Source organism: Oryza glaberrima, chromosome 5 (genome assembly GCF_000147395.1).
Source record: "Oryza glaberrima chromosome 5, OglaRS2, whole genome shotgun sequence".
In the NCBI taxonomy this organism is placed as follows: domain Eukaryota; kingdom Viridiplantae; phylum Streptophyta; class Magnoliopsida; order Poales; family Poaceae; genus Oryza; species Oryza glaberrima.
The window spans coordinates 19,624,378-19,647,901 of NC_068330.1; the positions used below are offsets into that span (position 1 = coordinate 19,624,378).

The 23,524-nt window shown below is 41.9% G+C and overlaps 3 protein-coding genes across 3 annotated transcripts; 2 read left to right on the forward strand and 1 right to left on the reverse strand.

Moving 5' to 3' along the window:
• Nucleotides 1-4,777: 4,777 nt before the first annotated feature.
• Nucleotides 4,778-10,653, forward strand: LOC127773684 (ATP-dependent zinc metalloprotease FTSH 8, mitochondrial). Its single transcript, XM_052299818.1, has 8 exons — nt 4,778-5,095; nt 5,187-5,415; nt 5,524-5,598; nt 6,256-6,389; nt 6,836-7,321; nt 7,501-8,268; nt 9,014-9,241; nt 9,940-10,653. The coding sequence occupies exons 1-8, from the start codon at nt 5,027-5,029 to the stop codon at nt 10,417-10,419; spliced, it is 2,469 nt and encodes an 822-aa protein (XP_052155778.1). The 5' UTR covers nt 4,778-5,026; the 3' UTR covers nt 10,420-10,653.
• A 2,021-nt stretch (nt 10,654-12,674) lies between these two features.
• Nucleotides 12,675-15,205, reverse strand: LOC127774027 (laccase-12). The gene is made up of 5 exons (XM_052300296.1): nt 15,035-15,205; nt 14,788-14,939; nt 14,326-14,699; nt 13,285-14,247; nt 12,675-13,154 (listed from the first exon to the last, which is right to left on the reverse strand). Exons 1-5 carry the CDS (start codon nt 15,137-15,139, stop codon nt 13,024-13,026), a joined length of 1,725 nt encoding a protein of 574 aa, XP_052156256.1. The 5' UTR covers nt 15,140-15,205; the 3' UTR covers nt 12,675-13,023.
• A 4,840-nt stretch (nt 15,206-20,045) lies between these two features.
• Nucleotides 20,046-22,576, forward strand: LOC127774025 (laccase-12). Its single transcript, XM_052300295.1, has 5 exons — nt 20,046-20,216; nt 20,312-20,463; nt 20,552-20,925; nt 21,004-21,966; nt 22,097-22,576. The coding sequence occupies exons 1-5, from the start codon at nt 20,112-20,114 to the stop codon at nt 22,225-22,227; spliced, it is 1,725 nt and encodes a 574-aa protein (XP_052156255.1). The 5' UTR covers nt 20,046-20,111; the 3' UTR covers nt 22,228-22,576.
• Nucleotides 22,577-23,524: the final 948 nt, after the last annotated feature.

The following is a 23,524-nucleotide window of genomic DNA, read 5'->3' on the forward strand; positions in this document are numbered from 1 at the left end:
TTCCGTTCGTGGCTAGTTCGGGGCGTGACAGTATGTAAACTTTTGACTTATAAACTTTGGGTCTATAAACTTTAGGTGTATAAACTTTAGATGTATAGAAATACTATATATAGAAAATATTTGAATTCAAATTCAAATTTGAATCGGATATTTGAATTCAAATTCAAATTTGAATAGGACATAATTCAAATTCAAATTTGAATCGGATATATAAACTTTAGGTCTATAAACTTTAGGTGTATAAAGTTTAGATGTATATAAATACTATATATAAAAAATATTTTGAAATCAAATTCAAATTTGAATCAGATATATAAACTTTTGACTTATAAACTTTTGGTCTTTAAACTTTAGATGTGTAAACTTGAGGTACATAAATTTACTAAAATAGGAAAGTAATGCGGTGCCAAAAAAGGAAACCAGGTGGAGGAAGGGGGAGGAGGGGGGGGGGACGGGCTACCCGATCGCTATGGGCGAGCGAGGGCGATCCCTCGCTCAGCAGCATTTCCGGAAACTTTCGGTTTCTTTGTCCATCAATCTGTCCAAACAGGGGGGGCCTAATGGGCGATCGATCGCCCAGGCGATCAGCCCCCCTCCCCTATACTCCATATACTCCTCCCTCCTCTCCCCTCTTCCTCCTCCTCTTCTTCTCTTCCTACTATAGTACACCACACGAATTTTTTAAAGAAACAAAAAATTAGAAAAATTTATGTATAAAAATACTATATATAAAAAAATTGAATTCAAATTTAAATTTGAATCGGGTATGTAAACTTTTGACTTATAAACTTTAGGTGTATAAACTTTAGATGTATAGAAATACTATATATAGAAAATATTTGAATTCAAATTTGAATTTGAATCGGCTATGTAAACTTTTGACTTATAAACTTTAGGTGTATAAACTTTAGATGCATAAAAATACTACATATAGAAAATATTTGAATTCAAATTTAAATTTGAATCAGATATAATTCAAATTTAAATTTGAATCGGGTATGTAAACTTTTGACTTATAAACTTTGGGTCTATAAACTTTAGGTTTATAAACTTTAGATGTATAGAAATACTATATAAAAAATTGAATTCAAATTCAAATTTGAATCGGATATAAAAACTTTTGACTTATAAACTTTTGGTCTCTAAACTTTAAATGTGTAAACTTAAGATGTATAAACTTTAGATGTGTAAACTTGAGGTGTATAAACTTTAGGTGTATAAATTTACTAAAATAGAAAAGTAATGCGGTGCCAAAAAAGGAAACCAGGTGGAGGGAGGGGAGGGGGATTGGTCGCTACCCCTGTCCCAGGCGATCAATCGCCGAATAGGATTTCCGGTCCAAACAGGAACGTGGTTCGTGCATGATTGTCCTGAAACATTTCAGAGAACAAGATGGGCCAACGAAGTGGCCCAAGCTGAGCCCTTTATCGTTGAATTCGGTAAATCATGTTTTGCTGTCCTTCTGGCATTAGTCCACTCTCAGTTTGTGATATAGTACTAGCTAAAGACCCATACGTTGCAGCGGATGTTATAAAAGATAAAAACAAAAGTAAAAAAAATAAATTTATTGTATAATTAGTCGATTAAACATATAATGTCATCTACAAAAACATCAATACTAAAATATGTTGCTAGATCACCTCTTTTTTTCTCTCTCTCTCTCTCTCTACGTCTATTTCACAAGCCATACAACGAATAATACAAGATTGGACGTTTATAATTCATCTATGGATGGCAGATGAATTTGAAGGTTTTTTTATGTAACATTTACAAATTATAGGATTATCAATTCTATGGCCATTCATGTGTTGTGGAGGCTCAAATGTGAGGCGGACTCAGATGTCATCATTAGTATCATTTAAAGTACTATAGATCAATTCCCTGAATATTAAACTCAAATAAGTAAGCCCTTACTTGTTTGTACTCCACAAATGAAGTGAGAAATCAAGTATAAGTCTTGTAGAACTGTTACGCCTAGGGGTGAAAACGAGTCGGCTCAGCTTGCAATGGCTTGTAACAAACTAGGCTTGGTTTGGCTCGGCTTGGTTAGAGAAACGAGCTAAAATATGAGCTCGGCTCGGCTCGGCTCAAGCCAGATCGGGCTGGCTTGCGAGTAGGGATGGCAATTGTGCCCGTTTGTCCATTTACCCGAGGGTAAAAACTCTATTAGGGTTGGGTTTGTTCTCCATTTTATACCCATGGGTATCTTATTGGGTCAAAAGCTATGCTCGATGGGTAAATGGGCATGGGTATGGGTAATCACTACACATGCCCGCTTTGCCCGTTTACCCGCGAAATCTAACTTACATGTAGGCTAGGAGCAAAATCCACTAGAATACATAAGCCACGTTCTTTGTTTTCTACGGTTTCCCTTTTATTTCCCTTATTATTTCTCTCCTCTTACTCTATCGCCGCCAGAGGAGAGACACGACACCGAGGCGGAGAATATTTGATGTTTTAAGTTCGATTCAAACTTAGTAGCTTGTAGACTTTTTGTTCCACTGCTTTTGTTGTGGCGGGTAAATGGGCACGCCCGCGGGCATAAGGCGCCCGCGGGCAATGGGCATGGGCAACCATTCTTACCCGTCATGTAGTAATGGGTATACCCATGGGCACAAATAATCTCACGGGCATGGGTATGGGTAGGCACTACCCGTGCCCGTCGCACCCGATTGCCATCCCTACTTGCGAGCCTTCCCATTGAAGCATCTCTTCATATATAATTTGTAATCATTAAAAAAAATCAAGAATAAATCATCGATATATATAATTAAAATAAGTCCATATATTTAATTTTTTCAAAATCTAGATATGATAAATTTCATATTGACAAATAATAAGTTCACTATAAAATAAAATCATCCATATAAAGTACATGATAAATTTCATATTGACAAATAATAACTTCACTATAAAATAAAATCATTCATATAATTACATAATAGCCTAGGCTCGCGAGCCAGCCCGAGCTTGACTCATTTCAGCAACGAGCTGAAATGGAGACTTGGGCTTGGCTCGTTTGGCATTTAAGCTGAGCCGAGCCAAGCGAGCTCGAGCCAAGACCGAGCTAAGCTCATGAGTCCGAGCTTCTTTCCCGCCCCTGGTTAGACCCCCATCTTTTTTCTCTTACATATTATATATTACTATTACAAGAGTGTTTTCTGAACTTTTAAATGGCTATTTTTTTCCTAAAGAAAAGTTATATGTATATAAGTTTCTTAATATAGTTAATTTAATAGTTTGTACCCCCAAGTTTGTTAAGAAAACCAGACAATCAATTATATACAGACAAAATTGATCAAAATAAAAAGATAACAAAATTACCCCCGAGCAGTCAACCTGAAAGTAAGATTATTCAGTGGCGGAGCTAGAAACGCTAGAAGAATTTAGTTCATGGGGACCAATATTGTTAGCTTTTCTATGTTTGCTAGAGTTATAGGAAATTCGGTGTAAAATTTGAAGCCTGGGGAGGCCAACTGGCCAAGCCCCTCCTGTCTCCGCCCCCTGAGATTATTGTTCATTAGCAAAATCAAGACAAGACAAGGACAACCCCAGATGCACGGACTGAAACCAAAACAAGAAGGCAATCCAGCCTCCACTCTCGCATTTGACGTCACTGCTTTGCTGCTATCTTCGCTTCCCTGGCGAACAAGTTTATTATCCAAACCCTTCCTAGCAACGGCCGTTCCTTGTTTGACTTGTTCTTCTAGTAAAGAAAACCAAAACCAAACTATAATTAAGCAGCGTGAAGTTCTTTCTTGGGAAACAAGGTCGTCTGAGATACTAGCAGCGATGATTAACGAATTCACAGTACAATATCTTTTCATATGCAACTAGCCTGAAATGAGCTGCTTTTCCTCATGAATGACGGCCTATATATTCCATCGCCTTTTCAGGTTGTAAGTTGTAACAATTGGACGTTGGGGGTACACGCTTCAGCTTACATAGCCTCCAATATATTTGGTGGCACCAATAGAGATGTGGTTATAATCAATTTTCATTTACAAAGCTATCTATTTTTACATATTCTTTCTTCGTATTTAAATGCATGATGCTATTGATTTTTGACAAACTATTTATAATATTAAACAAATTAATATAAATACAAAATATATAAGTAATGTTTAAATTACCTTAACTGTAGATGTCAAACATTTGGTAACGAAAATATAGTATTTATTAGATTTTCAGATCTAACCATTGATTTAAACATATGGTGTTATCTTGATCATTGATCTATACCGTTTATCACATGGAGAATTTGTGTTAAATAAAACATGGCATTGCAAATACTATACCGAAAACCCTCTTCGATTAAACTTCTTTTACACAATATAAAAAGTTTAAAATGTTACTTTTATCATTTATACACAATGTTACTTTTTATCCGAGTGTGCGTGCGTTGTGAGTATCTACACCGTACCGTGTAATTCTAAAAATAAAATGTACGCTTCTTGAACTGCTCAACAACGTGTTTTTATAAAAAAGTAATTTTACTTCAAAATTATATTAATCCTTTTTTTATTTTAACTAATATTTAATTAATCAAAATATTCAGTTTTACGTGCGAAAAGGTGAAGTTTCTAACCTCAATCTCCGAGCTTCAACGCAGCCAGGGTATTACCCTAGCTGATGGGACGGAAAATGTTAAAAAAAGAGAGCCCAACACACGATTCGGCGACCTCACACCGTCCAACAATTTCGATCCGACGGCCCAAACCGCCGCAACGACATCCCAAGAGAACGGAGCTCGGATCGGAATCCCGTGAGCGCCCCCCCACCGAAACCGCGGTCGCCTTCGTCCGAATCGTCTCGGCAAAACGCCTTCTCCCCCTCCTCTTCCGCCGCCGCGGCGATCCCTCCTTCACCTCCACCTCCACCTGCTCAGGACGCGGCCACGCAGTAGTCGCGGAGAAAAGAAACCGAAAAGAAAAAAAAAAAATCTAGCTACGCATCTCGGCCCGGCCCCCCCGCCGCCGCGCGCTCGGATCCCCCGACGGCTCGCCGCCACGGCGCCGCCGCCGCCATGAGCCTCGCCTCGCTCGCCCGCGCGCTCTCCCGCCGCTCCGCGCCCTCCTCCTCCCGCGCGCGCCAGGCAAATCTCCGCCCTCTCCCTCTTATCTTCCCTGAATCTTCCGCCACCGCGTCTGGGTGGGGGGCTGATTGTGTGGATGGCTTTTTTTTAGGGTTTCTCCCTCGGTGGGCTAGGTGGGACCACCAGGTCGCCGCCGCCGCCGTCGTCGCCGCTCCCATCGCTCCATGGCGGGGAGGGCGGTGGGCTGGGATTGGGATTCGTCCGCGGGTACCTGACGGCGGCGCTGGGGAGGCCCGCCGCGGTGAAGGCTGGAACAGACTGGAGGTCCATCCTCGCGAACCCGCAGTTCCGGAGGCTCTTCTCTGACGGGTCCAAGAAGAGTGAGTCCCATCCGCCCTTTTTTGATCGGTTCGGATGGATGGCTTTAGGTGCTAAAAGTTTGTGGTTGTGTTTTTGTGTGTGTGTGTGTGTATTTTTATGATTTTTAGATTACGAGAACTACTACCCCAAGGGCAAGAAGGAGGCGCCGAAGGGGGATGGGAGTAACAAGTCTGATTCGAAGCGTAAGTTGCCGTCTTTTTTTTCTCGGTTGCATCATTTGTTTGTGTGGAGAATGGTGATCATGTTGTGAAATTAATAGAATGCACTGCGCAGCTTTTAATACAATAGCATGTAACTGGTGTACTGATTGTCATTGAACCAACGAGGTGAATAATCAGGACATGTTATTTTTCTTGCGCTGCAAGTGCTTGGTCGACTGATGCCAAATGGAAAAATAGCTTGTGTAGTGCAACCAATGATGGCTTGTGAGCCTATGGTGTACAACCACTTACTTGTCAGTGTTCTTAAAAAACGAATGCAAACTAGATCCTTGTTCAGTTTTAAAAAAATGCAGGGATACATTGTAATTTAGTATAAAAACTCAGAACCTCAGTGGTTATCTAACTTAAGAGGCTGAACCGCTGAACCAAATAAACACAGTAGCACAGAAAGTTCCAGATTTTGGTCTTTGCTAGATCGTTAGTTCTCTGGAAATTAAAACGTGCCGCTGACCTAGCACTTTCATCTTAATAATTTCTTTGGGAGATTAGTACGGGTTTTGATGGAGATTGGAGCCTAGATTTTAGTGGCTGGAATGCCAAGAGTCCTTTTGAGGGCAACAAAATAATAAACTCTTAGTGCATCATTGCGTGTGGGCTAATGTCTGGTTTGATATGCAGAAGATTCAAGTACAGACGATCAATGGAATTTCCAGGAGACTGCCTCAAAGCAATTGCAAAATTTTCTGGCACCTCTACTGTTTCTTGGACTGATGCTCTCGTCCTTGTCGTCGAGCTCATCAGACCAAAAGGAGGTAATTTTTCACTCCCTTCTGAGTTCTGACAGATTATATTCACTTGTTCTGCTATGCACATGAATCTCTTCCTGTATATACTAGAAAAAAGTGGATGGAAGAAAACTATGTTGCGATTATAAGGACTATAAAAGTTGTACTTACCCCAATCAAATTCCTGCAATCAGCTATTGAGCATTCTGTAATAAATAGTTCAATACAAGCAGTACTAGATCCAGATGGCAGCAATACATTCTTCTCACCGTGAAGTTTTATCTTAAACTGACAAATGGTAGAGAAAATACCTGCCGCTCCTCTTTAGATTGTTTCACCTTATGCCTGCACCAGTCAACATATAGCAGACAACTGATTTTGTGGTTGCATATTTATTCTTTTTAAATCTATGGTGAACAATTATTCTCGATCTTAAATGGAATCTCAAGATATTTTGCTTCAAATTTCTGCAGATAAGCTTCCAGGAATTCAAGAATAAGCTACTAGAACCTGGTTTAGTTGACCGCATTGTTGTTTCAAATAAATCAGTGGCAAAGGTCTATGTCAGGAGTTCACCACAGTCGAACAGCCAAGGTCAGAACACTGATGCCATCATTACCACCAATGATGTTCCGAGCAAGCATACTCCCAGCAGATACAAGTATTACTTCAATATTGGAAGTGTTGATTCCTTTGAAGAAAAGTTAGAGGAAGCCCAGGAAGCTTTGGGAGTAGATCCACATGATTTTGTTCCAGTAACTTATGTTGCTGAAGTGAATTGGTTCCAAGAAGTAATGAGATTTGCCCCAACAGTCTTTCTTGTTGGGCTAATATATTTGATGAGCAAAAGAATGCAGAGTGGTTTTAATATTGGAGGTGGACCTGGCAAGGGTGGCCGTGGTATTTTTAATATTGGAAAAGCTCAGGTGACGAAGATGGACAAAAATTCCAAAAACAAGGTTAGTTCATTCTCTTCTTCTGTTCTACTTTGAAACGACTGTCAAATATGAAATATATACATGCACATTGATTCTCAAGCTCTGCTAGTTCCACCTATTCAATAATGCAGTAGCTACTGCTTAAACATTGTTAAGTTACAATAAAAACTGTATAATGACAAGCTTTTCTGTTGGTCCAGGTGTTTTTTAAGGATGTAGCTGGTTGTGATGAAGCTAAGCAAGAAATAATGGAGTTTGTGCATTTCCTTAAGAATCCCAAGAAGTATGAAGAGTTAGGAGCTAAGATACCAAAAGGTGCCTTGCTTGTGGGTCCTCCTGGAACAGGCAAGACTCTGCTTGCCAAAGCTACAGCAGGAGAGTCTGGTGTGCCCTTCCTGTCTATTTCTGGATCAGATTTCATGGAAATGTTTGTTGGGGTTGGACCATCCAGGGTACGGAACTTATTCCAAGAAGCTCGGCAATGTGCACCCAGTATTATATTTATTGATGAGATCGATGCGATTGGTCGTGCAAGAGGCCGTGGAGGGTTTTCTGGTTCAAATGATGAGCGTGAAAGTACTTTGAACCAGCTGCTTGTAGAGATGGATGGGTTTGGTACAACTTCTGGTGTTGTTGTTCTTGCTGGTACAAATAGGCCTGATATTTTAGATAAAGCCTTGCTAAGGCCTGGAAGATTTGATCGCCAAATAACAATAGACAAGCCAGATATAAAGGGCCGTGATCAAATATTCCGCATATATCTTAAAAAACTTAAACTTGACAATGAGCCATCATTTTATTCGCAAAGGCTAGCGGCTTTGACACCTGGATTTGCAGGAGCTGACATTGCCAATGTTTGTAATGAAGCTGCTTTAATTGCTGCGAGAAGTGAGGAAACTCAGATTACCATGCAACATTTTGAATCTGCAATTGATAGAATTATTGGTGGTTTGGAGAAGAAAAACAAGGTAATGTGCATATGTGATTATGTGCCAGTTTGAAGATAATCTACTCCAAACTGTTAAAGCAATAAATGCAACCTGCAAAGCTGATTAGTGCCTGATTTACACATTACTCCAGCATTGTGTAGTTCTGTATAGTGCTCTCATGTGAACCGGTTATGCTCTATTTTGATACACATTTTTTGCTGGTTTAATGACTATGGAAGTTTTGTTTTTTTAAAAAAACAAAAACAAAAGAACGGTACATAATGACTAGTGCATTCATTAAGTTCCTGTTCTAGGTGGACCTTAATTAAGTTAAGTGATTTGTGAATGTGGCATGATAGTTCGTGTAGATCACTAGATGATTGATCATGCATGAATGTTTAGGTGAGAGTGCTGTAAACAAGGTAAACTATATAAAATAAGTAGTGGATCTACATGCAAATATAAAAAACTCTAGGTCTTACTCAGAAATGGATGGTCACTTAAGTGTACGCAAAATAATGATTTCTGAAATTTGTGGCTTTGCACACACAATATCTGCAGTATGTTTCCCTTTTGGAATGCCCAAGCTATAACTGTTTTTTCACCTTTAACTTGTTCCATAGTAAATATATAAAATATCTACTTTCAGTAAGGGAGTAATGCACAGATCAATGCTTAGTAACTTAGTAACTTTCTTTTATATGAAATGACTTGTTCTCAACATGTGATAGTCATGTTTCCCCATTTATTTTTCTTACCTCTTAGCCTGTTAATCAAATTGCAGGTCATCAGCAAACTGGAGCGCCGCACTGTTGCTTACCATGAATCTGGTCATGCTGTTGCTGGATGGTTTTTAGAGCATGCAGAGCCTCTTCTGAAAGTTACAATTGTTCCCCGTGGAACAGCTGCTTTAGGATTTGCACAGTATGTTCCAAATGAAAATCTTTTGATGACAAAAGAACAGCTTTTTGATATGACATGCATGACATTAGGTGGCCGAGCTGCAGAGGAGGTACACACTAATTCTTTTACAGTCTTATGACTGATTTATGTTAATAGCTACCTTTTGTGGATATATCTTTCAAATTCCTACTGCTGAGTGCTGACACATCATTTCTTTTCAGTCTTCTTATGACAGCATGCGTGTTATGTTTTTATGACTAGAACGAATACAAGGTTTTTCTGCATTTGACAGCTGTAAAAAAATTAAAAAAAATGGTTAACTAGGTTACAGTTTACACATTCAATTATGATGACTTGGTGAATACGAGTAATATTATCACAATTTGGTAGTCAAACTCTTGTTGGTTTGGTTACATCAAGACTTCTAACCATTTATGACTCTAACCAGAAAGGCAAATTGATGTTTGTGTGTCTTCATATTACACTGTTGGTTAGCATGAATTCTTTGATGTTTAACATGGTACTTTCTTTTTTTGCTTGGACCATATGCTTATGTACGGCGAGACTCGACATGGATTGCCGTCATGCCATTTGATTACTTTAACATCGGTCCTCTCTCATTATTTTCAGCTTCTTCCATACATTTTACTTATTGTCATATAACATAATGAAATAACAATAAGCCAATCCAAGGGCTGGGTTGTGGTATTTGTTCATTCCATATTTCCATGATTACGCTGTCAAATCGTTCACAATGTTGGCAGTGGAATGATACCTAATGTAGATGTTTTGATTGCCTTGTTACAGGTTTTGATTGGAAGGATCTCCACTGGTGCTCAGAATGACCTGGAGAAAGTTACCAAAATGACCTATGCGCAGGTTGCTGTATACGGTTTCAGCGAAAAGGTTGGGCTTCTGTCCTTCCCTCAGAGGGACGATGGCTTTGAAATGACCAAACCTTACAGCAACCAAACAGCATCCATCATCGACGATGAGGTGAGGGAATGGGTTGGCAAGGCGTACAAAAAAACAGTGGAACTGATAACTGAGCACAAGGAGCAAGTCGCCAAAATCGCTGAAATGCTGCTTGAGAAGGAGGTCCTCCACCAGGACGATTTGGTTAGGGTATTAGGAGAACGGCCTTTCAAGGCATCCGAGCCAACTAACTACGACCTCTTCAAGCAAGGGTTCCAGGATGAAGAAGACAGCAAGAACCAAGAGGCGGCCAAAACCCCTCAGCCTGATGATGACGGAACACCCTCGCTTGGCGAGGTTGTACCCACGTAATCCTGCAGCAAATTTACAGCTGTAAATTGCACTCCTATTCGATAGATTCTTGTTTGTTGTTGCAGCATAAGAAAATTTGTATAAATTAACGCCCTCGCCTAATCTCTGATGTGGGAACCCAGTTGGCTTTTCGCCGGCCATAGTGTTTCCCTGTTTTAAATGAATACGAAGAGCTAGTCGAGGATCATGATTTGAGCTTGTCCTGGCGTCAGCTTTTCAACAGACTTTCGGACATTTTCGTTGTTGGCTATTGTGATTTCATGATCTCAATGACGAGAAGTCTCGAGATAGAGTCCTTCCAATCTGACGTTTGACGTGGTTATGAAGCTGGATAAGTTATCGGGGTCTATTATATGACGAAATCCCGTAAGTAATTAATCCAGAAGTTTCTACTACTACCCTTATTATGAAAATCATTAATTGAATTCAATGGCGTTTCAGAAATCTGGCAGAGCTACTTTGAGGGCAGATAGCGATCTGCTATTTTGAATAAAAAGGTGGATGCACATATAATAAAGCAATTTTGATTTAAATTGGACCTATGACGAGAGCTCGATCCTACAACAAATTCACTTAGGGTCTGCTTGAGAAGTTTGCAATTTTCTCCCATGGTAACATAAAAACTCCCGTAATTCTCCGCTACCCATGAGGCCATGATTTCCCGTGTAACTAAATAACCTTTGTTTCAGTCTGTTTGGGGAAAAAAATGCGAGAGCTTCCTTTGAGAAAAGGAAATAACTGACAAAATAAAAATCAATCGATCAACAAAAAAGTTAAGATCTGAAGTGTTCCATAGCAATCGAAGAGCAGCGGAAGCGAAGACCAAAAGTGAACTGTATTACGTGCACCAACCAGTTTAGCCAAGCGATTAATTAAGCTAATGACAAAACATTGAAAATTCACCTATACATAACAATGAGATTGTACTAGCTTTGCTTTGTTTGCCTTTGTCTATTGAATTATTTGTTCAAATATTAAGCACACAAAGTTGTAGAGAGTCCCAAATCTATTATATTATTAAAGGAATAGAAAAAGGAGCCTCCACGTTCGCTCCCATGGTCTAGAAATTCTCACATTAATTGGAGAAAAAGAAAAGTCAGAGTCCATATAGAAATACAATTTAGAAATAGCTGAAATTCGGAATTAAAAAATAAGGAATATTAGAAGAGGAGACTAGAGCCAATATAGAAATACAATTTAGAAATAGTTAAAATTCGGAATTAAAAAATTAAGGAATATTAGAAGAGGAGACTAGAGTCCATATAGAAATACAATTAGAAGAAATAGTTAAAATTCGGAATTAAAAAAATAAGGAATATTAGAAGAGAAGACTAGAGTCCATATAGAAATACAATTTAGAAATAGTTGAAATTCGGAATTAAAAAATAAGGAATATTAGAAGAGGAGACTAGAGTCCATAGAAATACAATTAGGAAATAACTAAAATTTGGAATTAAAAAAATTAGGAATATTAGAAGTAGAGTATAGAGTCCTTATAGAAATACAATTAGGAAATAATAGACATTCGGAATGAAAAATAAGGAATATTATAAGTAGAGTATAGAAATACAATTAAGAAAAAAAAAAGAAATTCGGAATTAAAAAATAAGGAATATTAGAGGTAGAGTATAGAGTTTATATAGGAATTTAAAACTAACTAAAATTCGGAATAAACATAATAAAATGAAAAGTAGTGTTTAGAGTCCATATAAAAATACAATTTACAAATAACTAAAATTCGAAATTAAGAAAAACATGAGAAGAAGAGTTTAAAGTCAATATAGGAATACAATTTAGAAGTAACTGAAATTTGAAATTAAAAATTAAATATTATTGAAAGATGAGTTTAGAGTCCACATAGAAATATAATTAGAAATAATAAAAATTCAGAATTAAAAAAAGAAATATTAAAACACAAGTCTAGAGTCCATATAGGAATATATATAATTTACAAATAACTAAATTTTGATATTAAAAATAATTAATAACTAACACGTATATAAAATACAATATGAATATTACACATTAGTTGTTTCGTAAAGTTATTGCAAAATTTAAAATTATGTTGTCATTGTAATATATTTTAATAATATAATGAGAAAACATATATGCTATTATATGAGAGAAAATATAATGATGCTAACCGCGCAATTTGCGCGAGCCACCATGCTAGTTCTAAAGATGACATATATATTTCGCTATAACTAAACAGGTAAATGAACTGAAAATTGATATGGACTCATGCGCCTGACAGAATTCAATAACAAGTACATTTTATTAGTGCAAAATACATTGAGATACATTACAAGATGCAAAAGCCCGCGAGCTTTGAGTTACAGTAAGCAGTCCTAACAGTCAAGCCCTGCGAATCAAAGAAATCAAATTTCCTCACAACACCAAAGATTTAAACTTCATGCAAAACACCGGAGCTAACTGATGACAAACAAACTGTCAATCGCCTGAGAAATAAGTTTATCAAAAAAGCAACAAATTAAGCAAGCCAGTTAACGACGAGAAATCGAAGCAGAAAAATATCTGACGGACAAGTGAGCAGGGGCAGTGCGAAGTGATCCAATCATTGACCATTGATCTTGAGTATTACGCCTAGCATTTTGGGAGATCCAACGGTGGAGGTGGGAGCTTCTGGTCAGGACGGCTGCCATCCAGCACCAGCCACGCCATTTTCAGTCCCCAGCTCATGTGCACCTCCAAGTGACAATGCATGAACCACACACCTGAGATCGTGCAATCGTATCGGCATAAGTATCTTTGATGAGTTATAATTGCAAACTGATTAACTAAAGCTAAATTAAGTTGGTGCAAATGTGGAATCGCAGGGGAATCGATGTGGTTCAGAGTACATGCCTGGGTTGTCTGCGTGGAAGCGGATGGCGACCCAGCCGCCGGCGGGCACGCCGACGGTGTTGCGCTCGACGGGGTCGTAGAGGTTGAACTTGGCCGGGTCGTTGATGGGGTCGAAGTTGCCGAAGCCCTGGCCGACGACGAAGAAGTTGAAGCCGTGCAGGTGCAGCGGGTGGCTCTCGGCGCCAAGAATGCTGGTGTCCTGCATCACCAGCTCGACGTTGGCGCCGTACGGCAGCACAAGCACCTTGGTCCCGTTCATCACGTTGGTGTTGTTCGGCGGCGTGCCGGTGTAGTTGAACGGGTTCAGCGGGTAGTACGGGAAGTTGGAGGCGTACACGCCCTTGGACTTGCCGGCGAAGTGCGACTGGAGCAGCGCCGTCGCCGGGAGCACGAAGGAGACGTTGTTGATGGAGGCGGCGAACCGGGAGCCGTTGGGTCCCTGGCACGTCCCGTTGACGGCGCAGGGGTGGGTGCCGAGCCCCACGGTGAAGAAGAAGCGGTGATCCACCTGCTGCGGCACCGCCGCCGGGTACCCGGCGCTGGCCAGGCTGCGGAGCTTGGCGGTGAAGTTGGAGACGGCGTTGGTGTCGTTGATCTGCGGCAGCGTAGGGGAGAAGATGGGGACGATCTTTCCGGCGGCGGTGGTGGGGCAGGGGTCGTCGTACTCGAGGACGCCGGCGACGGTGGTGTTGTCGAAGGTGCCCTGCGTGGTGGTGTACGGGCGAGCCAGCATGTAGTAGCTGGCGCCCGGGTACGTCGGCTTGGCGGTGAGCAGCACGTTGCTGGTCTGGCCCGGCGCGATGATGAGCGTGTCGACGGTGAAGGGCTTGACGTAGAGCGCGTCGACGTCGACCACGGTGAGCGTGTGGTTGGCGATGGAGAAGAAGAGCTCGTCGTTGAGTGCAGCGTTGATGAGCCTCAGCATGTACGTCTTCCCGGGCTTCACCTTCAGCTTAAACGTGTCTGCACAGCCAAACCACCACACATTGTCACACATTGTGACACGACTAAATTAAACAAAATCAGTCACTAATTAATCACCTTGGGCTGAGCAGTTGTAGAGGGGGCCAGGGAGGCCGTTGAGGGTGTAGGCGTCGGAGATGTTGGGCCCGCCGCCGGTCTGGAGCGCCTGGCTGATCACCGCCTCCGTGTCGTTGTTCCACCACTCGCCGAACATGATGGGCACCTCCTCATGCGGCGCCGGGAACGGGTACCCGACGCCGGCAGGGGGCAAGATGACCATGGGGCCATGCACGGTGGCGCGCAGCCAGGAGATGTGCGCGTGCCACCACAGCGTGCCACGCTGCCCGGTGATGGCGAACCTGTACACGTAGCTTCCCCCGGGCTGGATCGGGCACTGCGTGATGTACGACGGCCCGTCCGCCCACCCGCTCAGCAGCTGCCGGATCCCGTGCCTGCACGCACACGTACGTGAGACACACACGGTGAAAACACTGGGTTTTTTGGCGTCAAAACACGGTGGAAATCGCGAGGCGTACGTACCAGTGGATGCTCATGTTGTAGGGGGAGTGGTTGACGACCGTGACCTCGACGTGGTCGCCCTCGCGGGCGAACAGCGTGGGGCCCGGGTACTGCCCGTTCACCGTCACGATGCTCTTCGTGCTGCACAGCCGCGTCACGCTCGTCGTTTGCACCTGCCATGCATGTCACGGCAAATTCGCGTTGGTTTTTTTTGGCGAAACTTGTGTATCGATGTGATACACCACACCGTGGATATGCATGCACTTACATCGAATAGGTACTGCCTTGTGATGGCTTCAGCTCCCATTGCGGACAGCGTCATCAGTGCTGCGACGAGGAGGCAGCAACGAAGAACAGAGGAGGCTGCCGCCATTGCTACCTTCACTGACCTCTCTGTCTCGTATGTTAATGAAGCTCGCTCTTAGCTAGCTCAGCTTGTGATGGTATGGCCATAACTCGAGGTGTGTATATATACAGGAGATCGAGGAGCTATGCTTGCAATGGCAGTGTGTTGGCCAGAAGCATGCAAAGTTATCTACAAAAAAGGAAGTTCATTAACCTTTTTCTGGTAAGATAGCTACATATTCTTGTTGGCTTCAATACTGTACTTAGTCTAGCTTTGTTTAGTTCCTTTCATTTGGTGATGGCCTGCTCGAATTAATACTCGATCGATTATCTTTGGATGGATATATGGCATGATACGAGCTGGGTTGCCTGAACGTCGCATGCAGTGCAGCTAGCTGCACCGGCCGATCGAGACTCGAGAGGTTGGCCATGCAAAGCATTCTCTGTAGCTAGCTTTGGAGTGTGGCTAAAGTCAACCTGCAGGGTGCATGTCTAGTTGTATATAGTTTCATTACATTGAATAGTTGTTTAAGATTCTTCATTGCCTTAATTATCACGCACGATCTTAATTTTCTTATGCAATTATTTATCCTGTAACTAAACACAAGCAATAGGTATAAATGAACCGGTACAATCTAATATCCATTAATCATGTCATATTAAGGATAGAAATTACTCTTCCATCCTTAAAAAAAGGTTGATTTAGAAAGTCAAAGGCATGAGAATATATATGTAATACTATTGGAAACACACGTATATTTCTTCTATAATTTTTGGTGATATGTGTTAGTCAGTGTGAACGATATATCCATCTGAAACATGTGTACACATGATATGTTCTTATTGATACATAAATTAAATTGGTACCCTTCATGGGTTACCTCCTTCAGTTTGTGAATTGCATGCACAAACTAAAAAGAGGAAAAAGGCAAGCACCTTAAAGTCACATGCTCTCGTTTTTCAATGTCATTTCTAAGAGCCTCATCGGTTGCTCATATTATCTAATAGGCCATTTTGGTTTATTGGGGAATAAAAATTAATTTATAGGTAAGACTTTTACATGTGTTTTGCTAAAAAAATACTACGTTGAAAATACATTAAAATCAAGTTTGAAAATTTAAATTTTGGCTTTGGTTTTGGCTTATTAGGCCAACCGATGGGGCTGTTAAAAAAACATGATATTTCTGGTAAAATATGGGACATAATCTATTATCTATAAATTGGATCAACCTGTGTGCATATGAAGAGAGAGAGAGAGAGAGAGAGAGAGAGAGAGAGAGAAATCCTACTACAACATATAAATCACTCTAATTAACGATGTAACGTTATAGTGTATATTATCAAATTTTAAGTGAATATCTTATAATAACTATTTAGATTTAGATGACACGTACGAAACAGAATTTTAAAGTTTTATCCTTTAATTTACATAAGTTAGCAGATATAGGAAGAAATGACGGGGGATTTGAGCAAAGTAGACAAAGCTATAACCTCCCTTTATATGTATGTATGATTAAAAAAAATTAAGTGAGAACTATATGATGTTCCCATAGTTCTGTTGCCAATAGCGAAAACTCGAGCCCCCGTCGACCACTGCTAGATCCGTCCCTGAGCATGTTGGCATATGTTAGAGTTTGTGTCGAATATGTGTATGTAGTCGGTTACAGTTTAGGATTAGAGTATGAGTCGGACTCTATACTAGGTTCTCTCATAAATAGAGGGGCGTGCCTGTTGTAACCGCATGGCGACTTATATAGCGAGAGGAAGCGGCTGCCGGCGGCGACCAGCCGTGAGTCGTTGTAACTCTGATACGCTGTATATGCTGGATCAGGGAGGAGCGCCCGTAATCAGTGTCCCGGAGATGTAGGCCTCGGCTGAACTCCGTTATCAAATATCGTGCCTCGGTGTCGTCATCATGTTTGGATCTATGGTGTTTTCTTCCGCGTTTAGCTACCGATGTTGATTTCGGGGCTGGTTTTATAACAGCATATTTGTGGTGGACTCGTGGCCATTAAACCGAGCCACGAGATTCGCAAAGGCCGAATTCGGACGCCTGAGCCGTCATTTTGCTCCCCCAACCATAACCTATTCCTTGGATAGCAATCAAGCATAGCATAACACAGAGACGGACAAAAAGCATGTTGGCTTAGCGAGTAAAGTGTCCTTGTTAAGTGACTGCACATAAAGCCGGTCTTTTCATATATATCATGATCAAATTGTGTGAGCCCCATTGTGGATGATGCAACCCATGCGTGTCAGCGTGTATATGGCTTCTGATGGCATGGGAGTAAGTAAAAAGGTCCGGGTAGTACCGATCTGTAGTAATTTCGTTTCCGGTGTGCCAAGCCGTTTAGCCGTCGTCGTGCGCTAACCGCATGCCCAGCTCTCCCTTTTTCTTCCCCCAAGCATGATCCAACAATGATGAAAAAGATGCTTGAAAAAAGATGACCAAAGGGGGCTTATCACCATTTCTTGTTTTAGCTGTGACAGTTATGTGCATCCTAGGCTCCTACTCTCTCTTTATCTTTTTTAATATTGTAAGACTTTTTTGATTTTTTTAGTCAAAACATTTTAAAATCTGATCATGTTTTATAGAATAAAATAGCTACATTTACATCATTAAAATAGTTTAATTAAATATAATATTGAATATATTTTGATATTTTGTGCTGAAAACGTTGCTACGGTTTTCTATAAATTTGATCAGAGTTAAGAAATGTTTGAATAAGAAAAAGAAAATCAAAACATAATGGCTATGTTCGGCTACACTGATATTTACCAGCTGTAGTGCAGCGGCTGTGTAGAGCAGCTGAACAGACCCAATATGAAACAGAGAGAGTAGGTAGTAGCTCCATTTCTTCGTATTCCTCTGAATATTATTCGAAAGCACAGGCATATCACTATTTACTGGTAAAAGGGCATGGTTTTTCTTTTATTTATCCAACATATTAGTACTGCAGCCATTTGCTTACATCAAGTTGCTTAGACAACTTGTTTTAAATAATATACTATAAAATTTAATCTACTTTTATAAATAAGTTGATCATCCATCAATCTTCATCCGCATGTAAGAGCACTAGATCAGCAAACGGTTCAGAGAAACAATTGCCTAGGGTTTGAGTGGAACTCGAGTATTGATTGAGTGAAAATTGCCTATGGTTCAGATAAACAATCTTGAATGCTCATGTGTTGGGGAGTTAGCCATCAGCCCTGTATTGATTGACGGTACTAAGCTCCTACATTATGTCGGCAACTGAACCTACTTCCCTAACTCTATGAGTAGATAATTGCCGTTTGATCAGGGAACTATACTTACGGTTGACATTTTGTTCTAATCACCCACCAGGCTTCTACAACATGCTTTCCAGAGAACTAAATTTCTCGTGTGCATGCTACCAAACTAAAATGTAGACAACAGGTATCAAAAGTGAGAATTTTGTTTTGGGGAATTGAGAAAAGTTGTTAAGGTATGCAGTTCAATGAAGGATTAATGTACTATACTTCACATCCATGCAGCCATACACACCTAACACCTTCAAAGGGAAAGAAAGTGAAGAGATCTAGCGTGGATGGAGGCAAGTAGCTCATCCTAGTGACAGATATGAGTTTGTTCAGGCATCCTTCTCTGAATCCGGAAGAGGCTTGGGGGAAGAGGAAAACATGACCAAACTTCACACGCGACGAGTACCTGCTAAGCCTATCTCACACGAATTCTCCCTTGATTTTGATCGAGCCCATGCATGCTCCACAGACTGTTTTTTTGTTGGCCATTTGCAATGCAGTCATCCAGGATGATGATCAACAGAGTAACAGACTACCTTCCTCCTCGTCAAGTCACTGTCTTGCGAGTCTTTTGTTATTTGCTCAATTGCTCGTGCAGTCGCTTGGCATGTAAGAATAAGGTTAGGAAAACCTATGCTAGCTCAGCTAGCTGAAGAAAAGTTGTGGCCTGACTAGCAGTGGATGCACTGCACCAGAGGCGGTCACTCCCTTCTCTGAACTTTTCCCAAAAATTCCTCTCTCGAAGCAAGAATTCAACTACTGTTGATTTAACATGTTTCTGATGGGTTGGTGCGAGAGAAAAAGTTTCAGATAAAACCACACTGTCAATTGATCAATAATCACTGTTCCTTCTCAAGTAGTCAATCTAATAATCCTGTATATATTTTCTGTTTGTTAAGCACTTTTATGGAGCTTTAATTGTGAGCTACTGTTGTGGTGCCGTCGTTCGGTTCCATCAATCAAATCTAGCTAACCATGCCGGCATGCCCAATAATGCTGTTCCAAATTTAGATTTTGCGTGGTTTCCACTACAATACATAATAAGAAAGTAGTAGAATTTAATCTTAGAAATTTAAGTAAGAGGCTTCAGTCTATTCTTCTTCTTTTCTTCCTTATCACAAAAAGAATGTAGTACCTAATTATTGCTGTGTTTAGTTATAGGATAATTGCAGCAGAGAAAGATTGTGCGTGATGATTAAGGCATGAAAATCTTAAACAACTATTCAATGTGATGAAGCAGCATACAAGTAACAACTAGTCACCCTGCAGGTTGACTTTAGCCACACTCCAAAGCTAGCTACAGAGAATGCTTTGCATGGCCAACCTCTCGAGTCTCGATCGGCCGGTGCAGCTAGCTGCACTGCATGCGACGTTCAGGCAACCCAGCTCGTATCATGCCATATATCCATCCAAAGATAATCGATCGAGTATTAATTCGAGCAGGCCATCACCAAATGAAAGGAACTAAACAAAGCTAGACTAAGTACAGTATTGAAGCCAACAAGAATATGTAGCTATCTTACCAGAAAAAGGTTAATGAACTTCCTTTTTTGTAGATAACTTTGCATGCTTCTGGCCAACACACTGCCATTGCAAGCATAGCTCCTCGATCTCCTGTATATATACACACCTCGAGTTATGGCCATACCATCACAAGCTGAGCTAGCTAAGAGCGAGCTTCATTAACATACGAGACAGAGAGGTCAGTGAAGGTAGCAATGGCGGCAGCCTCCTCTGTTCTTCGTTGCTGCCTCCTCGTCGCAGCACTGATGACGCTGTCCGCAATGGGAGCTGAAGCCATCACAAGGCAGTACCTATTCGATGTAAGTGCATGCATATCCACGGTGTGGTGTATCACATCGATACACAAGTTTCGCCAAAAAAAACCAACGCGAATTTGCCGTGACATGCATGGCAGGTGCAAACGACGAGCGTGACGCGGCTGTGCAGCACGAAGAGCATCGTGACGGTGAACGGGCAGTACCCGGGCCCCACGCTGTTCGCCCGCGAGGGCGACCACGTCGAGGTCACGGTCGTCAACCACTCCCCCTACAACATGAGCATCCACTGGTACGTACGCCTCGCGATTTCCACCGTGTTTTGACGCCAAAAAACCCAGTGTTTTCACCGTGTGTGTCTCACGTACGTGTGCGTGCAGGCACGGGATCCGGCAGCTGCTGAGCGGGTGGGCGGACGGGCCGTCGTACATCACGCAGTGCCCGATCCAGCCCGGGGGAAGCTACGTGTACAGGTTCGCCATCACCGGGCAGCGTGGCACGCTGTGGTGGCACGCGCACATCTCCTGGCTGCGCGCCACCGTGCATGGCCCCATGGTCATCTTGCCCCCTGCCGGCGTCGGGTACCCGTTCCCGGCGCCGCATGAGGAGGTGCCCATCATGTTCGGCGAGTGGTGGAACAACGACACGGAGGCGGTGATCAGCCAGGCGCTCCAGACCGGCGGCGGGCCCAACATCTCCGACGCCTACACCCTCAACGGCCTCCCTGGCCCCCTCTACAACTGCTCAGCCCAAGGTGATTAATTAGTGACTGATTTTGTTTAATTTAGTCGTGTCACAATGTGTGACAATGTGTGGTGGTTTGGCTGTGCAGACACGTTTAAGCTGAAGGTGAAGCCCGGGAAGACGTACATGCTGAGGCTCATCAACGCTGCACTCAACGACGAGCTCTTCTTCTCCATCGCCAACCACACGCTCACCGTGGTCGACGTCGACGCGCTCTACGTCAAGCCCTTCACCGTCGACACGCTCATCATCGCGCCGGGCCAGACCAGCAACGTGCTGCTCACCGCCAAGCCGACGTACCCGGGCGCCAGCTACTACATGCTGGCTCGCCCGTACACCACCACGCAGGGCACCTTCGACAACACCACCGTCGCCGGCGTCCTCGAGTACGACGACCCCTGCCCCACCACCGCCGCCGGAAAGATCGTCCCCATCTTCTCCCCTACGCTGCCGCAGATCAACGACACCAACGCCGTCTCCAACTTCACCGCCAAGCTCCGCAGCCTGGCCAGCGCCGGGTACCCGGCGGCGGTGCCGCAGCAGGTGGATCACCGCTTCTTCTTCACCGTGGGGCTCGGCACCCACCCCTGCGCCGTCAACGGGACGTGCCAGGGACCCAACGGCTCCCGGTTCGCCGCCTCCATCAACAACGTCTCCTTCGTGCTCCCGGCGACGGCGCTGCTCCAGTCGCACTTCGCCGGCAAGTCCAAGGGCGTGTACGCCTCCAACTTCCCGTACTACCCGCTGAACCCGTTCAACTACACCGGCACGCCGCCGAACAACACCAACGTGATGAACGGGACCAAGGTGCTTGTGCTGCCGTACGGCGCCAACGTCGAGCTGGTGATGCAGGACACCAGCATTCTTGGCGCCGAGAGCCACCCGCTGCACCTGCACGGCTTCAACTTCTTCGTCGTCGGCCAGGGCTTCGGCAACTTCGACCCCATCAACGACCCGGCCAAGTTCAACCTCTACGACCCCGTCGAGCGCAACACCGTCGGCGTGCCCGCCGGCGGCTGGGTCGCCATCCGCTTCCACGCAGACAACCCAGGCATGTACTCTGAACCACATCGATTCCCCTGCGATTCCACATTTGCACCAACTTAATTTAGCTTTAGTTAATCAGTTTGCAATTATAACTCATCAAAGATACTTATGCCGATACGATTGCACGATCTCAGGTGTGTGGTTCATGCATTGTCACTTGGAGGTGCACATGAGCTGGGGACTGAAAATGGCGTGGCTGGTGCTGGATGGCAGCCGTCCTGACCAGAAGCTCCCACCTCCACCGTTGGATCTCCCAAAATGCTAGGCGTAATACTCAAGATCAATGGTCAATGATTGGATCACTTCGCACTGCCCCTGCTCACTTGTCCGTCAGATATTTTTCTGCTTCGATTTCTCGTCGTTAACTGGCTTGCTTAATTTGTTGCTTTTTTGATAAACTTATTTCTCAGGCGATTGACAGTTTGTTTGTCATCAGTTAGCTCCGGTGTTTTGCATGAAGTTTAAATCTTTGGTGTTGTGAGGAAATTTGATTTCTTTGATTCGCAGGGCTTGACTGTTAGGACTGCTTACTGTAACTCAAAGCTCGCGGGCTTTTGCATCTTGTAATGTATCTCAATGTATTTTGCACTAATAAAATGTACTTGTTATTGAATTCTGTCAGGCGCATGAGTCCATATCAATTTTCAGTTCATTTACCTGTTTAGTTATAGCGAAATATATATGTCATCTTTAGAACTAGCATGGTGGCTCGCGCAAATTGCGCGGTTAGCATCATTATATTTTCTCTCATATAATAGCATATATGTTTTCTCATTATATTATTAAAATATATTACAATGACAACATAATTTTAAATTTTGCAATAACTTTACGAAACAACTAATGTGTAATATTCATATTGTATTTTATATACGTGTTAGTTATTAATTATTTTTAATATCAAAATTTAGTTATTTGTAAATTATATATATTCCTATATGGACTCTAGACTTGTGTTTTAATATTTCTTTTTTTAATTCTGAATTTTTATTATTTCTAATTATATTTCTATGTGGACTCTAAACTCATCTTTCAATAATATTTAATTTTTAATTTCAAATTTCAGTTACTTCTAAATTGTATTCCTATATTGACTTTAAACTCTTCTTCTCATGTTTTTCTTAATTTCGAATTTTAGTTATTTGTAAATTGTATTTTTATATGGACTCTAAACACTACTTTTCATTTTATTATGTTTATTCCGAATTTTAGTTAGTTTTAAATTCCTATATAAACTCTATACTCTACCTCTAATATTCCTTATTTTTTAATTCCGAATTTCTTTTTTTTTTCTTAATTGTATTTCTATACTCTACTTATAATATTCCTTATTTTTCATTCCGAATGTCTATTATTTCCTAATTGTATTTCTATAAGGACTCTATACTCTACTTCTAATATTCCTAATTTTTTTAATTCCAAATTTTAGTTATTTCCTAATTGTATTTCTATGGACTCTAGTCTCCTCTTCTAATATTCCTTATTTTTTAATTCCGAATTTCAACTATTTCTAAATTGTATTTCTATATGGACTCTAGTCTTCTCTTCTAATATTCCTTATT